Raw genomic sequence first — 20,708 nt, 5'->3', positions numbered from 1 at the left:
TTTCTCTGCCCCTCCCCTACTGGTGCATGGGCACATTCTCTCACTCTCAAAATAAATAAACATTTTATTTTATTTTATTATTTTTTAATGTTTTATTTAGTTTTGAGAGAGAGAGAGAGAGCATGAACAAGGGAGGGACAGAAAGAGGGAGACATGGGATTGGAAGTGAGCTCTTTGTTGACAGCAGTGAGACTGATACAGGACTCGAACTCACAAACTGTGGGATCAGGACCTGAGCTGAAGTTGGATACTCAACCGGCTGAGCCACACTGGAGCCCCAATAAACAAACATTAAAAAAAAAGAATTTGGGGAAAGGGGGGTTGGACTATTGGTCAGAAAGCTTAAGAACTAGGTTGGGCTACCTCTTCTTTCCAAAAGATCAGAGAACTGAAGCTTTTCTCAATCAGGAAGAAGGATCTGGGTGGGTAAGCCATTCTCCTGGTAGGGACTAAGAGTTTAGGAAGAGGAAGAGGTGGGAAGATGGGTGTGGTCATTGGAGTGAGCTGTTGTGAGGCTTTCTATCTTATGAGGATGAAGTTAACAGGCTTTCAGGGCAGAGGGGACTAGGTGAGACTGGAGGTAGAAGGTTATTAAGCAAGGGACCTCCTAGACATCACCAGGGCAGGAGAAGGGGTGATCACAAGGATGATCTGAGCAAGACCTTCTGAAGCCTGGGGGGATCTTCCTGGCCAGGGGAGGGAATGCATTACAGGCCAAGAAGGGCCAGAAAGGCCAGTGCGAATTCAGAGGAAACCACTTAACAAAGGGACCTTTGCCTGGAGTCAACATTCTGAGAATTTTACCAGACATGGAGGCCAAACCAATTGCTTCCAGATTAGGCGGTAAATCTGAGTACTTCCATCATTCTAAAATGTAATCTATAATGGATTGAAGGGAGGAAGAGAGAACAGGTGAGGCAGTGCGATGATATGGGAAGAGTGAAGGCTTTTCAGCCAGACTTACTGTGTGACCTTGGGCAAGTTATTTAACCCCTTTGGGGCTCAGGCCCTTCGTCTGTAAAATCAGCATAATAATATCTACTTTGGGAGGCTTCAGTAAGAAATGCCTGTCAAGTACCAACACAGTACCTTGAAACTGTAGGTGCTTAATAACTGTTAGTTTCCTTCCCCTTCCCAAAGCTGTGCTTGAAAGTCGATCATTATATGTCCAGTCGGACTGTCCAATATGGTGACCAGTACTAGTCACAGGTGGCCCTCAAGCACTTTACACATGGCTAGTCTGAACTGAGATGTGTTCTGAGTGTAAAAAACATACTAGATTTCCAAAACTTTGGTGGTGGTGGTGGGGAACTAAACTTAAATGTCATATTTATAATTTTATAGTGATTACACATTGAGATAATAATATTTGGGAAATATTGGATTAGCTAAAATATATTATGACAATTAATTTCACCGGTTTCTTTATACTTGCTTTAATGCAACTACTGGAAAATTTAAAATGACTGTGGATCACACCGTATTCCTATCTGACAGTGCTAATCTAGCCATTAGATGTAGCTAGGGTTGAGAAGCTGTGTTCCAGAAGTTTATTCGTTTTTATACTTTGAGTTTATGCTTTGGTTCCTTGTTCCAGTTTCCCAGGAAAAGACCCTTTTGAAAAAGTGTCATTCAGGGCTCAACCAAATGGGTGGAGGGACCTGTGCACCCCTGGTGGCTAAGTGTGGTGGTGGCCACAGTACAGGAAAAAGGAGGCAGGGCTGGTATTTGAGATACAGAGAGGTACCAGGTGGGACAGTCAGAATAGCTGCAGACGGACCATTCCTTCTTCACCTGGAGCTTCACTCCAGATCCCTCTACCATTCTTTATTTCAGAAGGACGACCCCATTCTCTCTTATTTCAGAAGGCTCCCATCGTATACACGAACTTGGCAGGGAGCAGGCTCCCACCAGGCAGTAATAAACACAGGTGCAAGAGAAAATGTCACTTCAAAGCCACCTTCGGAAAACCGCAGTTTCCAGAGAAATGAACAGCAGACATTCACAGATATGAGAATGTTCTTTTTTTTCTCTCTCCCAAGAAGTGTGGTTGGTTTTGTTTTTTTAGACTGTACATTTTACTGTACATTTTTTTTAAGCAAAGAAAGTTGGCATTTATATTCTGACCACAGGGATGTTGCTTTCCAAAAGCCCCAGTCAGAAACATGACAAACAGAAGTGCAAGTACATATCATGTCACGACAGAGCTTGGGGTCACTGACAGGAGTAGACAGTTGGTTCCTCCTCTTCCGGTGTCCACCATTTTCCCTCTGGGTGTCTGAACCCAAAGGCAAAAAGAAAGGTGGTATTTGGGCTCAATTCCTCAATGGCTACATTTAGAAAGACTGAAGAAGAAAGGTTCAGAGAGAAAAAGGAGAGAAGAAAAACTTGGGCAGGGGAAGAGGGAGGGAAGGAGAGATTTCCTTTCTAGTCACCCAATTTTGTGGTTGCCACCGTGATGGGGGAAGACATGTGCTCTGGCCCCGGGACTGGCCTGGAAAATTAACTTGTCTTGGGAAGAGACTGGCCTGGTCTGTTAATGACTTTGTCAGGACCAGAAAGGGACTGGGGAAGGCAGAGAGTCACAGGAAGGACAGGTATGAAGACAGGAGAGTAGAAGGGAGGAGAGAGGAGGCAGGAAGGATCTGGGTCAGTGGAGAAGGACAAAGACAAGGGATTTGGAGGCTCCTGGGCTGGAGCCAGAAGGCAATCCTGCATAGACAGTTCCCCACCAGCTCCTTGTGTGTTCCAGGTGGGTTTGGGGGCCGCCAGCTCAGCTCCGGGTCTGAGCCTATTAGAACCCTTCAGCAGAAGGGGACTCACCTGGATGTTGTATGTGGTGTGGTTGGCAAGTGGAAGAAGGGAGAAGAACAAAAGATCAAGAACAAAAGAACTAAAGATCAATGGCAGAGACTCAGAAGAGCAAAGGATGGGTTGGGGAGACCGAGGGAGAGGTAGTATGTTGGCAATGAGGAGAGACCTGAAAGATGGAGAGCAGGAGAGACAGAGATGTAGGAGAAAGCCCTCAAGATGCTTCTCATGCAGTATCTCCGTGGCCATATGTCCTCTGCCCCCTCTTGACATGGTCTGGGGTGTGGAGGTTAATGCCCCTTGTGGAAAGGAGCCCATGTACCCTTCCCATCGCCATATGTCATTTCCACAGATGGATCATCCTCAAGGATGTCATCCAGGAAAGGCGTCCCCCCATGTGCCACCCTGAGCCACCTTCCTCAGGGACAGACAAGGGATGGACTCTGGACACAGAAATGCCCGAGCCAGGGTGTAGACAGCATAATGAATCCCAAACACCACCCCAGGAAGTGGCCTTGGCACCTGCCCTGGCTTGGTCACTAACTCACTGTGTGACCTTGGGCAAGTCCTTTATGCTCTGGGGGAAAGGGAGAGAGGGCTAAGGATGAGATGTTTGCAAACACCTCTTCAAACTTCAAAATGCTACCATCCTAAAAAGATTCAGATTCTCCCCCTCCAAAACCTCTAGAAGACTTCCTCTGTGTCCAGGAGGAAGCATAGCGAGGCTCTACCAGCTTGTGCTGTTGGTACTGCTGATCTGGAAACCATAACATCTAGAGGCATGGAAGAGTTCATTTGTCCTTAGAACTTAAAGGGAATCCCAAGAGCTGGTACAATCCAGTATTTTGCGAATTAAGAGACTGAGGTCCAAAGAGAAAAAGGGTCTTGCCCAGTATGATCAGCTGGTTCTCCGGTGGTGGCTCCAGAACCCGAATGGAGAGCACTGGACTCCAAGTCCAATGCTCCTTTGGCCATCCCATTCTGCTTTGCTCAGAAACCCTCTTGGCCTGTCACAGGCTCATGGGGACTTTCTGTCCCAGCTTCCCCTGAAAGAGGTAAAAATCCTAAAGCAATTCCAAAGGTTAACATCCTTTATGGCCTTAGGCCTCATAAAGCCCTTCTCCCTTTCCCACACATAAGTCCTGGAAGTTAACCTTCTGGCTTAAGCTGATGTGATGGCTGTGGGGCATCATGTTTAGCAGAGGAAGCTGGGTCAGGCATGGCGGTGGGGGCCCATCCCTCCCCAGTGCTCAGGTGGTTGGGAATAACGAGGAGTCTGGGCAGGGGATGCCCTAGTCTTCCTTCCAAACAAGTGTGGGACCAGAATCGCTCCCTTCTCTTGTCAACTGACAGTAGATAATCTCCCACTACCGGGGCTGCTGGGAACCCACTCTCGCACGAAGAGTAAATTCTCCGTGATCTGTGTGAATGAAGAGGAGGAGTCTGGGAAGTGGGAAAAATAAGTTGAGGAATAAAAACAACACTGGAGCCATAAGCAATCCAAAGCCACTTGCTTACACGCTACATTCGTGATTAGAAAGGAGGGAGTCCGCCTTTCCAAACACTCAGGGCTCAGTCCGACATTTTAGCGATCGAGTCCGCTTTCCCTGAGCACACCCCGGCTGGGTGGGTGGGGGGGGGGGACAGGCCTGGAAGGGGGTGTGGGTGGTGGTGGGGGCGTTGACAGGGAGACGAGACTGTCCCTGGATGTAAACATCACCATGGAAACTCCACAAAGACTTGCCAGTATAGATTCTTTCCCCTTTATCCACCCTGCAAGGGTGAGAGGAGGAGCCTCCCCCCCCCCCACCTCCCGCCCCACGGGCCTACACCGTGCTCTCCATCACCCACTCGGAGCTGCCAAATGTTCCCCGGGCCCCCACCAGGTCACTCTCCTCAAAGGGCAAGAGCATGCCGTTGACAGAGAGGCTGCGCTTTGTCCAGATGTTCGAGACCCTCCGAGGGGGGCTGTAGCCACCCGGGGCGACCCCTCCGGCTGCCGCAGCCGCAGCGGCAAAGTCCCCCATGTCGAAGGAGTGGCTGCGCTTAGCCTTGCCCTCCAGGGGCAAGGGGAGCAGGCTCCTGGCCCGGGCCGCAGGCGGCCCCAGCAGCGGCTCTCGGTCCGAGTGGTGGCCCCTGGCCGATGTCCCAGACCCTCTCCCGCCCGGAGTCCTGGAGTCCAGCAGCTCCTCCTTTCTCTGACTCTTGAGGTCCAGGGAGGCAAAGGCCCCCATCAGGCGGTCAAGGTTGGGCTTGGGGCGGGGAGCAGGCGGGGGGAGCCTCCAGGGACCCCGTCCCAACCCTGCAGCCTCCCCGCTGCCCAGGGAGCTGGAGGAAGAGGAGTCGCTGCCTCGGGCCAGGCTGGCACTGAAGTGCACGAGCTCGTTGCGAACCACCACCTTGGGCGGCCCCGGCACGGGCGCCCCGCTGGGCGCGCTGGCCAGAGGGGGCGGCGGGGCCCCGTTGGTCTGCGAGTGCACGTTGCTGACCGCGGCAGCTGCCAGCTTGCCCGGGGCCTCCTGGTTGCAGACCTTGTAGCGCACCATGAGGATAACGATGAAGACCAGGAGTGTGGCCACGATGATGCCGCCAATGACCAGGATCATGGTGCCACCCAGGATCTGGCTGTGCATCGACTGGCACTGTGGGTAGTCAGCCTTGGTGAAGAACTGGGCGCAGCCCACGATGTTGGTGGCTGTGAGCGTCGTGGCCGTGTCGTCCCACATGGCCAGCACGCACAGGTCGTAGCCGGTTCCTGACACCAGGTTGTTGACCACGAAGGCCTTGTTGGAGGCTGGGATCATCCTGGGGTGGGTGGACGCAGAGGGGGAGGATGGTGAGGGTCGGCAGAGGTGGTAATAGAGAGAGTGACAAGGACAGGAGAGGCAGGGGGAGGGAGAGACAGACATGGGGACACAGAGGGAATGAGGTGGAGCAGAGGAGAGAGGGACAGGTGAAGAGACAGGAAAAGGAAGGGAGGGCAGGTGACAGGAAGTGGACAGGTAATGGTGAAGGAGTCCAAGAGGTGGGAGGTGAGGGGTGCAGATAAGGAGCCAGAGAGGGACGGGGTGGGGGGTGGTGAAAAAGGCAGTGACAGAGTTTCGGGGGTAGAGGGGTCAGCGAGAGGTGCACACGCAGACCAGGTGTAGAAATACAAAGGCCAGGGGTGTGGAGGGTGGTTAAGAGATGGAGGTACAGAGAAGAAGGGGGACACCTCGGGGAAAGAGATGGAAGAGGAAACACGGGAGGGGCAGAGGGAGAGACACGGAGAGGCAGAGAGGTTAAAGGCTGCAGAAGCAGAGACTAAACCAAGGGAGCCCCCTCCCCCAGCCTGACTCCATGGTTCCCTCAGACTCTGGGAGGTGGTGGGCGCCAGGCCCACCCTGGCCCTGCTCGAGGCCCCCGGGACTCCACCCCTTTTTATGTCCTGGAGATTCATCCACACTGCCGGAGCCCCTCCCTGGGCCTGCGCTGTGCAGGGAGAATGCTTGCTGCTGCAAACCGGATAGAAAGGGTCTAAGCAGAAGAGAACTGGAAGTGGGGAGAGGGTGTTGACAGAGGTGAGGGGCACCACGCGACGTTGAAGATGGGAGGGCGATTCTGCTTCCCAGAGAGAAGGGATGATTCCTCCGTCATGGACATAGCGGGCCAGCCTCATCCAGAGAGGCCTGGAAAGAGATTCTCTGCTTGGGGAGGCCTGGACTGGTCCCTCGGCTCTGGGAGGCTCTGGTGGGGCAGCAGTGTCCCATGCTGGGGCCCGTCCACTCTCCTGGGCCTCTCCCGCCTGGCCCCTCCGGCAGCCTGGAGGTACACCCTGATCTCTAAGGCCCTGTCTGGGTATCAGGCCTTGTGACATCTCGGGAGACCATGCCTGTGTCATCCCATAAACACTCCTGCAGAGAGATTCACCTCGGCCTGGAGGGGCCACGTCCCTCTCTGCCTTTCCCACCGCCCCTCCTCCCAAAGGGCCCTCTGTTCTCCAGTCCCCTACTACTCAAGGGCTCCATCAGCACCCGTCAACCCCTCAAACCAGAGCCAGGCAGCTTAATTGAGATCTCAAATATGAAATACCGGAGCCTGAAAACTTCCACCAGGGAACTTCGCGCGCAGGATCGGAGCTGACAGGCATTTATTGACATCCCGTCAGTGGGCAGCCCCAGAGGCCGTTGCCTCCCTCCTCATTCTCCCAGCCTGCTCTGCTGATGGGGAAGCCACAGGGGAGGAAACTTTGTCCCCAGTCCTGCCCCTGGCCCATAGGTATAAGAGGTAGGGTGGTGGGGCTGGGGCTGAGGCTGGGGCTGCCGGCGGGGGGGGGGGGGGCGGGGGAGGGGGAGTTGCGTAATTGCCAGGCCTACAGGCCAGCCCCTTGGGTCTATCTGTTTCACCTGGGCATCACGGCAACCCTGTGAGGGTAGGGACTGGTGCTGTCATGACAGAGGAGGAATGGCCAAGACTCAGAGAGGTGAAGTGACTGGCCTGAAGTCACACAGCTAGGACTGCTAGGAGGGGCCACTGGCCTTTAACACTAGTTTCTAGGCCCATAGTCTGGGCTTGCTCCTTACCATGTGATAAACATGGGGGCATTTTTCCTCATCTCACTGAAAAGCCCACCCCAGCCTGTAGACTGTCAGCCACCCCTTCCTTGGAGCAGCGCCCAGAACACCACCGGGGCTCACACTCCTCCTCCAATAGGATCTCTGGTCTACTGGGCCACCCACTGGGCAGAGCCCAAGGAGTCCTATGTGACCAGGGCCACACAGGCCCCTCTTCGCTTCCCCTCGAAGCTAATGATGTAAGTTGGAGAGGCAGGAGCTATATACACCCAGAACACAGACGACAGTAAGAGCCAACACTACGTGTCAACTGTAGGCCAGGCCCTATTTTCTGTCTATTAACTCCCTTAGTCCTACAGCAACTCTCCAAGGTGGCCACTCCTGCGATCCTTACTCTGCAGACAGGGAGGAAGAGGTGCTGAGGTAAGAGGCAAACATATACAGCTAGCATTTGGCTCCAAATTCGCTCCACCCAGCACCTTGCTGGGACATGAGTAATGTAAGAGCACGTCCATTCGAGGAGGGGATGGCCCAGCTCATTTACTGAACACCTGTTGTGTGACAGGGTTTCCGCATTCAGTATGGCATTCAACCTTTGCAACGATCCCAGGACACGGGGGATGGACCATGAGCCCAGAAATCCTATTGGAGTTTGGCTGTCTCCTCCTGGAAAGCAGACTACCACTACTGTTGATTAATAATAAAGAAAAAGAGGAGTAACGCCGAGGGCTGGCTTACTATGTGCCAGGCACTGTTCTGAGATCTTTAAGGGGATTAATACTCATAATAACAATTGTCATCTCCATTAGACAGACAAGAACCAGAGGAACAGAAAGGTTAAGCTGCCTCCCCAAGGGCTCCCAGCTAGGAACTGACAGTGCTGGGATCTGAACCAGGCAGTTGGGCCTCAGGGCCCCCACTCCTGACTACTGAGCCATTCTGCCTCTCAGACACTGCCCTGTTTTCCTGAGGCCTCAGGGCACCTTTGTTTGGGCAGGACCCTGCCTGGCCTCTCCCCACCACCCCCAAGTCCCTGCTTCCCAAATCAGGCAAGATCAGAAGGTGATGAGGCCCCAAAGGGCTGTGTTGTTGACAGAGGTGCGATAGGGCGAGGCAGATCCTTGGCACCAGGGATGAGGGGTTGGGCTGGAAAAGCTTTGCACCTTAACTGGCCTGTCAGCAACAAGGCGGGAGGAAAGGGACTACCTTCCAGGATTAAGAGCAGGGAGGCAGCTCCTGGTTCCTCTGTGTGTGTGTGTGTGTGTGTGTGTGTGTGTGTCTACTTACAGGAGAGGCAGAGCCAGCTGGCTCCAAATAGCCTTGGCAGTCAAGTCCGCCTTTGCCAAAGAAACGGTAATTGCCGAACACTAACCTTGTGCCTGGAAGTCTGCGCACATTATCTCACTTAACCCTCCTGACAGCCCCCGGAGGGAGTCATTATCATCATTCCCAATTTAGGGAAGGGGGACGTTAAGCAGTTGTCGCTTCCCCTCCCTCGGGGGAGTGGTGGAAATGAGGCCAGATCTGGATCCTCGGGGACTCAGAGCCCACACTTCTAAGCAAGACTGCTTCCCACCCCAGGGAGTCAGGGAGATGAACTGCGCGAGAAAGTCATGTGAAATGGGCACTATTCAAACTCTAGTGACAGAACTGAACTCATCTCTGCCTCGGGTGGCCCTGTCTACCTGCTCATGCCCCACAACACAATCAACTGCCGATCCTCCCGGTGAGAGGTGGAGAGCCTGCTGTCCATGCCCCACGGGCACTGTGGTGGCAGGTTCTCCTTCTGGACTTCTCCCTGCCTTCCCTCTCCACACACACACTTTTGCTTAGGTCCTACCGTCTCTGGTATGCCTGAATGCAGCAGCCTCCAGACGGCCTCCCTGCCTCCACCCGTGCTCCCTTAAAGTCCATGCTCAGCACCGCCATCCCCAGAGTGCTCCATCTGAAACAACTCTGGCCATGCCCCTTGCCCACTGAAACATTCTTCAAGGGTTGCCCATGACCTACAAGAGACAGGCCAAGCTCCCGAGCTGGGCTCCCAAACCGGACTGCCCATCACACTCTTGTCCTTCCGTTCACACACCCTCTGACTCTGCCCACAGTCTTTAGGAAAACACCTCGGAATCAGCTGGGTTCTTTAGGGGCAGAAGGCACACACAGGGATATGTTACAAGGACCTCATTACAAAGGGATAGATTTGGGGATGGGGACCACAAGGGAACATGTCATAACCCAGGGTTGATAGCAGCCAAGCTGTTACTCAATCTAGCCCTGAGCATATCAAGGGGAGGTCACCAGATCCAGGAAGGAGAAAGACCCATGCAGGCCGAGCAGGGCTACTCTGTGTGTGGCCCACAGGTCCACGAACAGAGAGTACAGAAATTCAGAGTAAGCATTCTGAAAGTTTTCTAGCAATTTGGCATCGGCGTGACATCCCAGTGCATGATCATTTTTTGTGATAACTTATTTCCATTACATTCTTATAAAAGCATTGGTCTCCAACAGATTGGGAAACAGCGCAAATCCCTCACTATGACTAGCTTGAGAGGGACTGATCCTGAGTAGGGATTCTCAGCCTCGGCACTGATGACACTTTGGGCCGAAAATTCTTTGTTCTCGGGGCTGTTGCGGGCACTGTAGGATGATTGCAGCATCCCTGGCCTCTACTGACTGGACATGAGTATCATCTCCAGTTGTGATGACCAAAGATGTCTCCACACATTGCCAGATGTCCTCTGGGGCCGACACACTGGAATAGAAAATTTGGTTGAGGGACAGAGGCAGCCAGGGGCAACCTTACAGCACGGGGACCGGCCAAATAAGTATCCTCCTCTCCTCCCTCCTCCCCACCTTCTGCTGTTGCTCTCTTTGGCTGACCCCAACCAAAAGCTGGGGCTCGTGGCTGCACACTGGTCAGCCTTCCAGGGCACACAGCAGTATAGAAGAGGGGATCTGGAGAGGCCACGCACTACATCTGGCACAGCCATCAGGTCACAGCCCTCCTTGCAAAAGACACATGCTGGAATCCTCATAGGTTTCTCTCCTTCACGGAAACCAGCGACATCTCTGTTAGCAGAAAACATGAATTGCTCTTTTAAGTTAAGTTGCCCCAACACATTAAATGTAACTAAGCTCGCGTGTTCTAAAGCACAATTTAAGGCTGCAACCCCAAGCACTTACCCAGGAAAAACAAAACAGGAGTAAGTGGCTGCTCCTGGGTTGTTTTTCTTTTTCCCTATTAATATTCGTTTGGCATTCGTTCATTCAGCTTCATACTGCCAGACATATCTATAGCTGTTGTCTACAGCTGATGCCGGAGGCTTAGGAGGGAATCACAGGAGCATGCCGGTTATCCCACTATTTGCTGTCAGGTCTGTCTTCCTTTCACCTGTCCCCACTCTGTGTGGCAAGGAACTACATTTCCCAGGCTCCCTTGCCTGTTCCCAGGCTCCTTGGCCCGGGACTTCCAGGAGCAGTTGGCCAATGGGGGCACTGGAAGGAGGGTGGGAGGAACAGGAGACGCCAGCTGTTTCTTCCTCTTTTTCTGCCTCTGGTGGTGGTTTCCCATCAGTTCCTGAGCCTGCTCTGTGATCCCAGCTCCTGGGGTTCTGGTTCATGCCAGATAGATTTGGATCTCAGGTTCTGGTCATTCCGTCTCCAGTGCTTCCCACCACTGGGTGGGGGTGGATGGGTGGTAGTAGCTGTAGCCAATCCCTGGGTGCCTCACTGTGCCCTGTTGTTGACACCCCTCCCCAGCAATTCCAACCCCTGTGTAGCCCAACCCCTGTACTGAATTCCCTCTTAGATCTAAAGCGTGCTTTATTCTTCTCAATAAATCCTGACTGAATCCTACGTGGCACAGGAGGTAACCTTTCCATGACGAGAATGTTCTGCCTGTTATCATTTTCCCCTTGCACTTTGGGAAAAGACCATCATGGCTTCCTGCCGGCGGCGGCAGCACATCTTGGCCTAACCTCGTGGAAACTCCAGCTTCGGGAAGCACTTTGCCACTTTCTCTGAGTGACTCCCCACTCCCCACATAAGCTGCCTTGACCCCTTCTTCTAGCAAGCCCCTCTTCCTGGAAATCGCCTATCATTCTCCACCTGGTGACCACGGCCCTTGAGGCCTGACCCAGACGTCATGTCTGACCCCCCTCACCCCCCCACCCACCGAGAGCTGCCCCTGCCCTCCTCTCCCAGCACCCTCCCTGTATTCCTTCCTTAGAGCTCTTCCCTGGCTCCCTTGAGGCCAGGGGCCACGTCTTATGTCTTACTCACTTCTATCCCCACTGTCAATCATGGTATCTGGCCCAGAGTCACTGCTGAGTAAATATTTACCCTACGGTTGAGTGAATGAAAGAGCGCTATGTTAAATGTTAAGGTCTAGACAAACGCGAGCGAATCTTATTTAAATATGACGGCTGGCTAATGGTGACTCTCAGACACCGGCTGGTCCTGCGGAGGTCTTTCCAGAGAGGCATTTTTCTATAGCCTTGAGGCTCACCGCGTGGCCTCCTGGCAACCTTTAGGGATCTGTATGGGTGTGTCAGTGCGGGCACGTGTGTGCGTGTATGAAACAAAGTGTGTGGAACACGTCTGTGTGTCTCAGTACCATCTGAGAGCTGAGTGTGTGTGTGTGTGTGTGTGTGTGTGTGTGTGTGTAGGTGTTCACATATATATAGTACGTAAAGGGTTCTGGTCCCAGGCAATGTTAGTCACTGCTCTGCCCCTCTGCGGCCCAGGCCTCACCCCCTTCAGACACTCTTGCATGTCCCTTGACACTTCTGAGGTGACTCCCGTGTGACCTCTCCCAGAGTCACTTGCAGATCAGGCCTGCTCTTTCCTAACTGCTCCCGTTAAGGGCACTGGGGGCATCTGGGAACAAATGGGAGACACGCTGAGTCTCTGCCTGGGCCTCAGCGCAAAGCCTGCGAGCGACTACCAGACCCACTCCCTCCTCCCTGGGCTCGCTCCGGACTACATTCCCCTGTCTCCCTTGCAGTTAGGGGATTCCAAGTGGTACATTCTGGCAAACAGTATGTGTTTCCCGCCCCGAACCAGGCCTTAAACGAGAGGGACTGCCTGCCCCGCGCTCTCTTTCCTTTCTGCGGCCAGACTCGGGGTGTGGTGACCCGACCCGACCAGGCGGCTGACAGCAAGGCCCGAGGGGTGGTGGAAGCCGCTGCCCGCATCTCCAGGTGAAGAAGGCCTCCTGACTAACCCGGTTTACCGCCCTGGACTCTCAGGAGAGCGAGACATCAACTTTGATTGCGTTTGAGGCTTTCTGTGTTTGCAGCCATTTGCAGCAGCCTTAGGCTCTCCTGACTAGTGCAGACTCTGCAGATGGGACAGGGAGGGCCTGGGGGGCTTGCTACCCGCGTACATGGGTGACGGCCCAGAGGGCTGAGTGTGTATGTGTGGAAGAGGAAGACACTGGTGCTGGTATCGACGCAAGAAACACAATCTCTGCTTTCTTGGAGTTGTCAGCAAATGCACCTCTTTTTATCTCCAGCCCCCAGCCCCTCAGCTCCCCCAGCACCACTTCTTTGCAGGTGCATGTCCCCTTGTCCGTGATGCACCACGGCTGCCCGCTGAGCCCCAGCACTAATTTGGAGAAGCCACGTCAAGCTGCCTTACTCCACTTCCCCGGCTCTGCACCCTCATTACCCGGCTCTTCAGAGAAGCGCCAGCCTGCCAACCTCTCTGGCCGGCTGCGAGATCTCGGGGCACATGAAAGAGCCTCATTAAACCGAGGCAAGCGTCCCCGCTCCCCAGCCTCTCCTTCTTTCCGCAAGCCCCCAAAGGGGCCTGTTTGCATCCTGCACAAACCGCAAGGTGGAAAGGAGACCGGGCCGCTTCTATCCTGCATACAACTTATGGAGTACCTACCACGTGCTGGGCACTTGACAGGCACGGTCTCTTTGATTCCGTGTACGGGCGCTCTCGGTGGGAATAATTATCCCCATGTTACAGACGAAGAGACTGAGGCTCAGGCATACGGGTCACCTGCTCAAGTGCACACCGCCGGAAAATGGCTGAGCCAGTGCTGTAAGCCCAGGTCGTCAGACCATGGAGCATGAGCCTCCCTATACTGAATTACCTTGAACGGGACTGTGCAGAATCCGACTTTGGCAGGAAGTGAGTCTTAAGAGTCAGGCTAACTGACAGCAATAATAAAAAAAAAAAATCGTGTATTGCTACCACGACAGTTTATATTTATCGAACACTCGCCGTATGTCAAACACTGTTCTGAGTATGCTACATACGTTAACTGATTTAATTCTAATGGCAACTCTGGGAGGGAGGTGTACTATTATTATCCTCCATGTACAGATAAATAAATTGAAGTGCAGAGAAGTGACTTGCCCCAGGTCTCACAGAGGGAACATGTGTACCTAGCCAAGGCTTGAACTCAGCGCTCTCACATTACTTCATGATAGTAATGCTCATGATAGCCCTGAGAAGTTCCTTTCACAATTATGCTCCCATTTTAGAGAAGGTAACTGAATTGCCCGGAGGTTGCACAGCTAATTAGAGGTGGAGGTGGGATTTCAGGGAGGGATGAGGGTTGTCTGGCTGCTTCCTTATGCTCCTGTAAGGTCTGAAGACTGTGAGGGAGCCATGTGGGTATCTGTGGGCAGTTTCCTCACAGAGGGAGCTGCCAGTACAAAGGCCCTGAGGCGGGAACAGTGAGGAAGCTGGCATGGCTGTAATAGAGTGGTGGGAGGGAAGAGTGACAGGAAATAGGGTCATCAAAGTAGTAGCCAGGAGCGAGGTTCTGGAAGGCTTGCAAATATGTTCAGTGCTGTGTTCCAATCCCGAGTGTTGGCTGAGTGCCGGGGTCGAGAAGGATTCTGAGGCTGTGTTCAAATTCTGTGGGACAGAGTGGCATGGGGCAGGAAGGATCTGTGTCTCAGATTTGTTGTTTCTGGTCTAGGAATCAGAGAATAGTTACAGAGAATTTACTGGAAGTACCGATACAAGTGGTGGCCACCCTTCTTCTGGTGTCTCATGCCAGACACCGGTCTTCCCTAAATGCCTGGCCCTGAGTGATAGCAGGGGAAGGCACATGGCCACTCTTTAGAATGGGATTATCATGGAGCTGGCGTGACTGGGTGAGGGCTCCAAGAATCAGAAGCCTCTTACCAACTTCTGACAAGGGCCAGGGGCCAGGGACCAGGCTCTGTCTCTGCCTTTCTGCCTTTGCCACTGCTGAGAACACAGGCCCCCCACCCCCTCCGGGTGCCCTGAGGCCCTCCGCAAGTAAAGAAGCCACATTCAAGATTACTGAGGTTCTGAGGCAAAGCTCCCCCCCCCCCGCTACCCATTCCCACCACCCTTGGGAGAGCAGGCAGGGTTGGGGATCAAAGCCCTTGTTTATTTGGCCTCTGGGTGAACTCTCTGGCTCTCCTCCCCCTGCGTCTTCTGAGACAGCAGCCAGAGGACCTTGTTACAAGCCAGTCAGATCAAGTCCTTCCTCTGCTCAATGCCCCCAGTGAGGCCTGTCTCATGTGTCAAAGTCCTGGCATGGCCCACAGGTCCCATGTGATCTGCACATCTCCTCTCTTATTTCCTCTCTTCCTACTCACCCTGATCACTCTGCACCAGGGCCTGGCCTCCCTGCTATTCCTCAAACCTGCCAAAGGTGCTCCTGCCTCAGGGCCTTTGCACTGGCCATTGACCTTACCTCAGTGCTCTTCCGCCAGGTGTCCATATGCCCACTACCTCACCTCCTTCAATTCTGCTCCAATGTTACCTTCTCTGATCACCCATTTAACACCACAGGCTCTCCCTCGCCTCTATCTTGGGTCCCCCATGCCCCTTACTCTGCTCCATTTTTACCCCAGTCCACTTTTATTGCCTGAGAGAAAGATGCTGTCACTGGCTTACTTACTATGCTTACTATTTTTTAATGTTCATTTATTTTGAGAGACAGAGAAAGCACACATCAGTGGGGGAGGGGCAGAGAGAGAGAGAGAGAGAGAGAGAGACAGAGAATCCCAAGCAGGCTCCACACTGTCAGTGCAGAGCCCAACGTGGGGCTCGAACTCACAAACCATGAAATCATGACCTGAGCCAAAATCAAGAGTCATATACCTAACCAGCTGAGTCACCCAGGCGCCCCTTCCTACGCTTTTTCTTAATTATCTTTTCTCTCCTTCCAGTAGAATCTCAGCTCTCCTTCTGGAGACCAGGTTGTTTTTTTTTTTTTTTTTCTGCCTCTTTTGTTCACTGATATTTCCCCAGCCTTTAGAACAACACTTGGCACAAAGTCAGCCCTTAAAAACATTTGTTGGGCAGGTGAAGGAAATGCATGTTCTATATTTGCACCACCAAAGAGTAGCTACATGTGGCTATTTAAATGTAACTTCAAATTAGTTAAAATGGAATCAGACAAAAAAATTCAGGTCCCCAGTCACGCTAGTCACATGTGGCTAGAGGCTGCCACACCGGACAGGGCAGTAGGATGCGGCTCTTCCAGAGCATGCTGGACAGCTTTGTTACGTGCTCCAGCAGGAGACAGGTGCTTTCCTGCGTGAGCCCTGGTACCCCAAACGGATGGGGCCAGCCCAGGGAACGCTGTCCGGTTCAGAGGCCACTCCTAAAGGTTTCAATAGAAAGCCTGTGTTTCTCTTTCTCCCCACAAGCTCTCTCGGTGACTTTGGAAAGCTTCATCCCTTCTTTCTGGTTTTTCCAGCTTTTCTTGACTCCTCTGACCTCAGGGTTTACTGGGATCCTTCTGGGGTTTCCCTGGGCCGGGCTCAAGCTCGTGTGCTCCCAGAGTGCTCTCTTTGCCTTTGCCTCACCAAAACTGAAGTTTGAGGCCCCCCCCCCTCTGGTCCTCTGTTTCTACATCGTTGTTCCTGTTTTTCCACTTTCCGCCTGTTAGTTACAGTTCTGTTGCATAAGTCTCTATTAAGAAAAATCCCTGATAAATCCAATCCCGACGATAGATGTCACCCCTCCCAGGAATACCTACCATTAGAAAGAAAGAGAAGCTTCAGAGGCAGCCGAGGGCAGTGGTGATGAGCAGACCCTGGAGCCAGCCTGCTGGGTTCAAATGCTGGCTCGGCCGTTTCCCAGCTGTAATAACTTACCGTGGGCAATTTCTTAACCTGTCTGTGCCTTAGTTTCCTAAAAATACCCCATTTCTGTAAAATGGGGCATTTATAAGCTCTGCTTTATAGGGTTGCTATAAGGTTTAACGAGTCATGATTCACAAAGAACCTAGGTCGGTGTCTGGCACAGAGTAAGCTCCTCTTGAGGGATTGTTATATAAAGGAGTTGGTGATGCTGAACCAAAAGAAACGTATCTCTGACGGTGGAAATGCAGGCCTCGGGGATTTGTGCCTAACAAACCTCACACAAGCTAGGAAGCTGCAGACCTGGGCTGTGCCTGGGTCCTGGCTGGGTCGGCAGGGAGGCATCGTGCCTGCAACACTCACTGCAGGACATGTGCCCCCACCCACCACGTGACTCCAAGAGTGTTTTCCAGAAGACAGGTGGTGACAAGTGTTAGTTAAACCCTGGCTGAGTGATTGCAGAGATGGCTGGAAATCAGGCCAAAGTGAGCCAAGCTCCAGCAGGCTGCCTCTTCGCTCCCCTCCCCAGAGGAAGGGCTTACCTGGTGACAGGTGAGGGTCTGACCCGGGGGAGACCCTTCCTTTGCTCTCTGACTCGGGAAGTGTGGCAGATCTGGCTGCCTGTCATGGTATGGGAAATCGCCAGGCCCCAGGTTTGGCTGAGACTACAGTGTCACTGGGGGAGGCTGGCCCTGCTCCATGGTGCTCTTCCTCTTGGAGGGGTTAAAGTGCTGATTACTGGGTCATCAGGGTTCAAAGCCAAGCACCATCACTTACCAACTATGTGACCTTGGGCAAGCCGCTCAACCTCTCCATAAAGAGGGAGGTTTACAGTTCAACAGGGTTGCTGTGAGGACTAAAGAGTCAGCACCTGTGCTCTGACCAGTGCCGGGTCCATAGCAAGCACTCAGCGTACGCTAGTTGGTACCTGAGGAGTCATCTGGTCTCAATGGGGACGGAGAGATCAAGTTCCGGCCAGCTAGGCAGCATGCAGCCCAGCTCAGAGGCAGCCATCTGAGACCTGATGGTCTGTCTCCGTGTGGCCGCTGGCCCAGCTTGGTGACTCACCCACGTCTGCTGGTCTTTCCAGCCTCTCCTGCCGTCTTCACACACAGACCTCAGGAGCGCTGCTGGAGAGGGGCATGGGTCCCTCTGCAACAGACTGTTCTGGCTATCAGCACTGTGCTCGCCACTCCGCAGGGGCAGGCCAGGCAGCCCCTGCAGCTTCTCACAACCCTGAGTGGAGGAGAGTCCTGGCCCACGTTGGGCCTTCTTCCTATGGGCCCCAAGCCACCCCCCGGGAACACTCAGAACAAGGCGTTATTTATTTATTTTGTGTGGACACATCAGTGCTCCTCAAACTGGGCTTTGCTCTCCCATCCCACGCTGAGCTTTTTGCCTCTGCAGAATTAACATTCCCATTCCTTCCAATTTCCTCAGGGCCCCGGGTTCCACGTACAACCCGGCTGCTCCCCTTCAGTAGCATGCCAGGGTGGGTTTGGCCCTTCTCTCTGGGGCGGTCTGAGCACAGAGAACGGAGTCAGACCCCACCTTCCCCCAATGGGACATCCTACTTCTCTTGAGCCCCTTCCCATTCCCACCCAAGATTGCATCAGAGTTTCTGGAAGCTGCATCCCATCCGTGGCTCCGCACGGTCAATGGAAACGCTCTGTGATTTCCCCCAGGCTGCTATTAAGCCATGTTGTTCCATTCTGTTCCCTGGAAGCAGCGTTTCTACCATTGCAGACTTGTTTCTACCACCGCAGCCGACCCAGCAAGCTCTCCCGCCCATGTCGGGCCTCTCTCTCTGGGTCTTTAACTTTCTCTCCATCTTTCTTGATCCAAGTCTCTGTGGATGGGGAACTTCTCCCTGTATTTACTTGTCCTTCGCTCCCAGCCCGCAAGGACTGGGTTGGCATGTCTCAGAGGAAAAAGCGTGGGTTTCGGAATCAGACAGAAATCTCTCCTTGAGGGCCGGTTCTGCCCCCAACCGTGGGACTCCGGATCACTTTCTCCTTCCGAACCTCTTTGCTCATGTGTGAAATGAGGATAGCAGGACAACCTCCTGTGTGGGTATGAAAAATGAAATGCAGTGGAGATAAGCATGGCCGCCCCCTCCCAGGGCGGCTGGTTACCCCCGTGAAGATGACGATGATAGTTGCCTTTCATCTCCTTGAGGAGCTGAGAAAGCTTGCTCACTAACAATTCATCACTTACAGAAAAAACGCAGAAGGTGTCAGACCAATTACACCTCGCTGTAAACACAGGAGTGTTCAAACCGAAGATTCCCCACCAGCTGCGTCCAAAATGCACCGGAAAAGCTAACTGGCAGACCCAGGTCAGTGCCACCCAGTGATGTCCCTGATCAGACAGTTCCCCGCATTGGCAGATCCATAATTTCACGGTGGCACCACCCAGCGGCAAAGTCACCTGTGGCACCAGCCTTCTTAAAAATGTTATCACAGCGGGGCACCTGGGTGGCTGGCTCAGTTGGTTAAGCGTCTGACTTCAGCTCAGGTCATGATCTCCTGGTTTGTGGGTTCAAGCCCTGCGTTGGGCTCTGTGCTGACAGCTCAGAACCTGGAGCCTGCTTCCGATTCTGTGCCTCCCTCTCTGTCTCTGCCCTTCCCCTGCTCACGCTCTGTCTCTCTCTCTCTCAAAAATAAATAAACATTTAAAAAATGTTATCACAGTACTTGCTTCAGCTGCATGTATACTAAAGTTGGAATGATACACAGATTAGTGAAGCCCTTGCACAAGGATGACGCAAAAATTCATGACGCATTCCATATCTTTCTGAAATTCTGCCCCACGCTACACCGTAAGTGAACCTTGAGGACATTCCGCTCAGGGCAATAAGCCAGATACAAAAGGACCAAAATGGCACAATTCCACTTATACGAAGTTCTGAGAGTGGGGGGAGACAAGAAGTAGAAGAGTGGCTGGGGGGAAGGGAAAGGGGAGCTGGTGTTTGATGGATGTGGAGTTACGGTCCGGAATACGGAAAGTTGGGGGATGGGCGGCGGCAGCACAGGTGTGGATGCATTTCGTGCCACTGAACTGCACGCTGAAAATGGCTAAAATAGTCAATTTCACGTTACGCATATTTTGGCACAATAAAATCAGTGCCCGCCCCCCCTTCCCCCTGCAAAATGCCATCACAAAGCAAATTCTGCCAGGAGGGTAGGAGGGAGAGAGGTTGTCGGAAATATAGTTGCCATGTCAGTATGGCTGACACACACTCGGGGGGACAGTCACCGTCTGCAGGGCTGTCTTGGCTCCAGTGTCCACGGGCTTGGTTGCCCTGACAGATCAGGGATGGTGGGCGGCATTTTGGGGAGAGGGGCCTGGGGCCATCTGTTGACACTTCTGTATCCGTCCTAATGGTGGAAGAACAGGGAAGTTCCAGAACAGAACCTGGCCTCAACCAGATGTGTGAAAGGGGTTGTGGAAGGAAACACACAGTGGTCCACAGTATCTGCTGTGGGGTCAGTTGGGCGTGGGTTCAAGTCCCGCTCTGCCACTGATTCGCTGTGTGACCCCCTCTGCCTGGGTTAAATAGGAATGTGAGTACCTGCTTGGTAGGAATATTGTCAGGATTAAATGAGGTAAAGTGTGTTCGGTGCTGGGAAGGATGCCTGAACAGTAAACACGAGGTTTTGTTTCGATGACAGTGCTGAAGTCAACGCTGACCCTTGATAGAAGAAATCAAAATGATGTGAAACCCTCAGTTATTTCATGGGTGAGTTCTGGGGTCCTGCCTTTCCCCCCAGTAATAATCCCCTCTCTGTGTCAGATGAGAAGCTCCCCGAGGAAGGGAACTGTATCAATCCCGAGGTCGAACCTGTGCTATGTGGAAGAAAGAAAGCTCAGTGGCCATGCAACGTACGTACGCCTCTTCACAGCACATCTCCGAACCGCACTCGGTTTTCTTGCTCGCAAAATGGGTTAATAATAGCGATCGTACGATATCTTTGTGAAAATTAAATACAATATTTGCTCAGTACTGGGTACAGTGCTTGGAACACGTGTGTGTAATAAAAATGCTCGGATTTGCCGTCTGAAGATCAGGTTCCATTTCTGGCCTCGCCGTCGGCTAGCTGAGCCACCGGGAACGAGGAGGTCTCGCTCCTGAGAATCTCCGCTTTCTTGTCTGTCACATGGGAACGATACTACTGCAACTGGACTGTTGGGAAAACCTAGAAAGACGTGTCTCCTCGGACGCAGCATGTTAAGTGGTAAGGTGGTCACGGATATG

The 20,708-nt window shown here is 53.0% G+C and overlaps 1 protein-coding gene and 1 pseudogene across 1 annotated transcript in view; one reads left to right on the top strand and one right to left on the bottom strand.

Moving 5' to 3' along the window:
• Nucleotides 1-4,637: 4,637 nt before the first annotated feature.
• The window catches only part of LRFN2 (leucine rich repeat and fibronectin type III domain containing 2), a 39,669-nt gene continuing 23,598 nt past the window's right edge, over nucleotides 4,638-20,708 (bottom strand). Inside the window, exon 2 of the mRNA XM_047101201.1 lies at nucleotides 4,638-5,616. Within this exon, the coding sequence (XP_046957157.1) occupies nucleotides 4,638-5,616 (979 nt within the window). The remainder of the gene's footprint in view (nucleotides 5,617-20,708) is intronic.
• LOC124529490 (uncharacterized) lies at nucleotides 19,147-19,246 on the top strand (annotated as a pseudogene).

The sequence above is a fragment of the Lynx rufus genome, unplaced genomic scaffold (genome assembly GCF_022079265.1).
Source record: "Lynx rufus isolate CCGP_SWC_20201006 ecotype Redwood Valley unplaced genomic scaffold, mLynRuf1.p SCAF_6, whole genome shotgun sequence".
In the NCBI taxonomy this organism is placed as follows: domain Eukaryota; kingdom Metazoa; phylum Chordata; class Mammalia; order Carnivora; family Felidae; genus Lynx; species Lynx rufus.
This window is presented reverse-complemented; position numbering and strand designations above follow the sequence as displayed.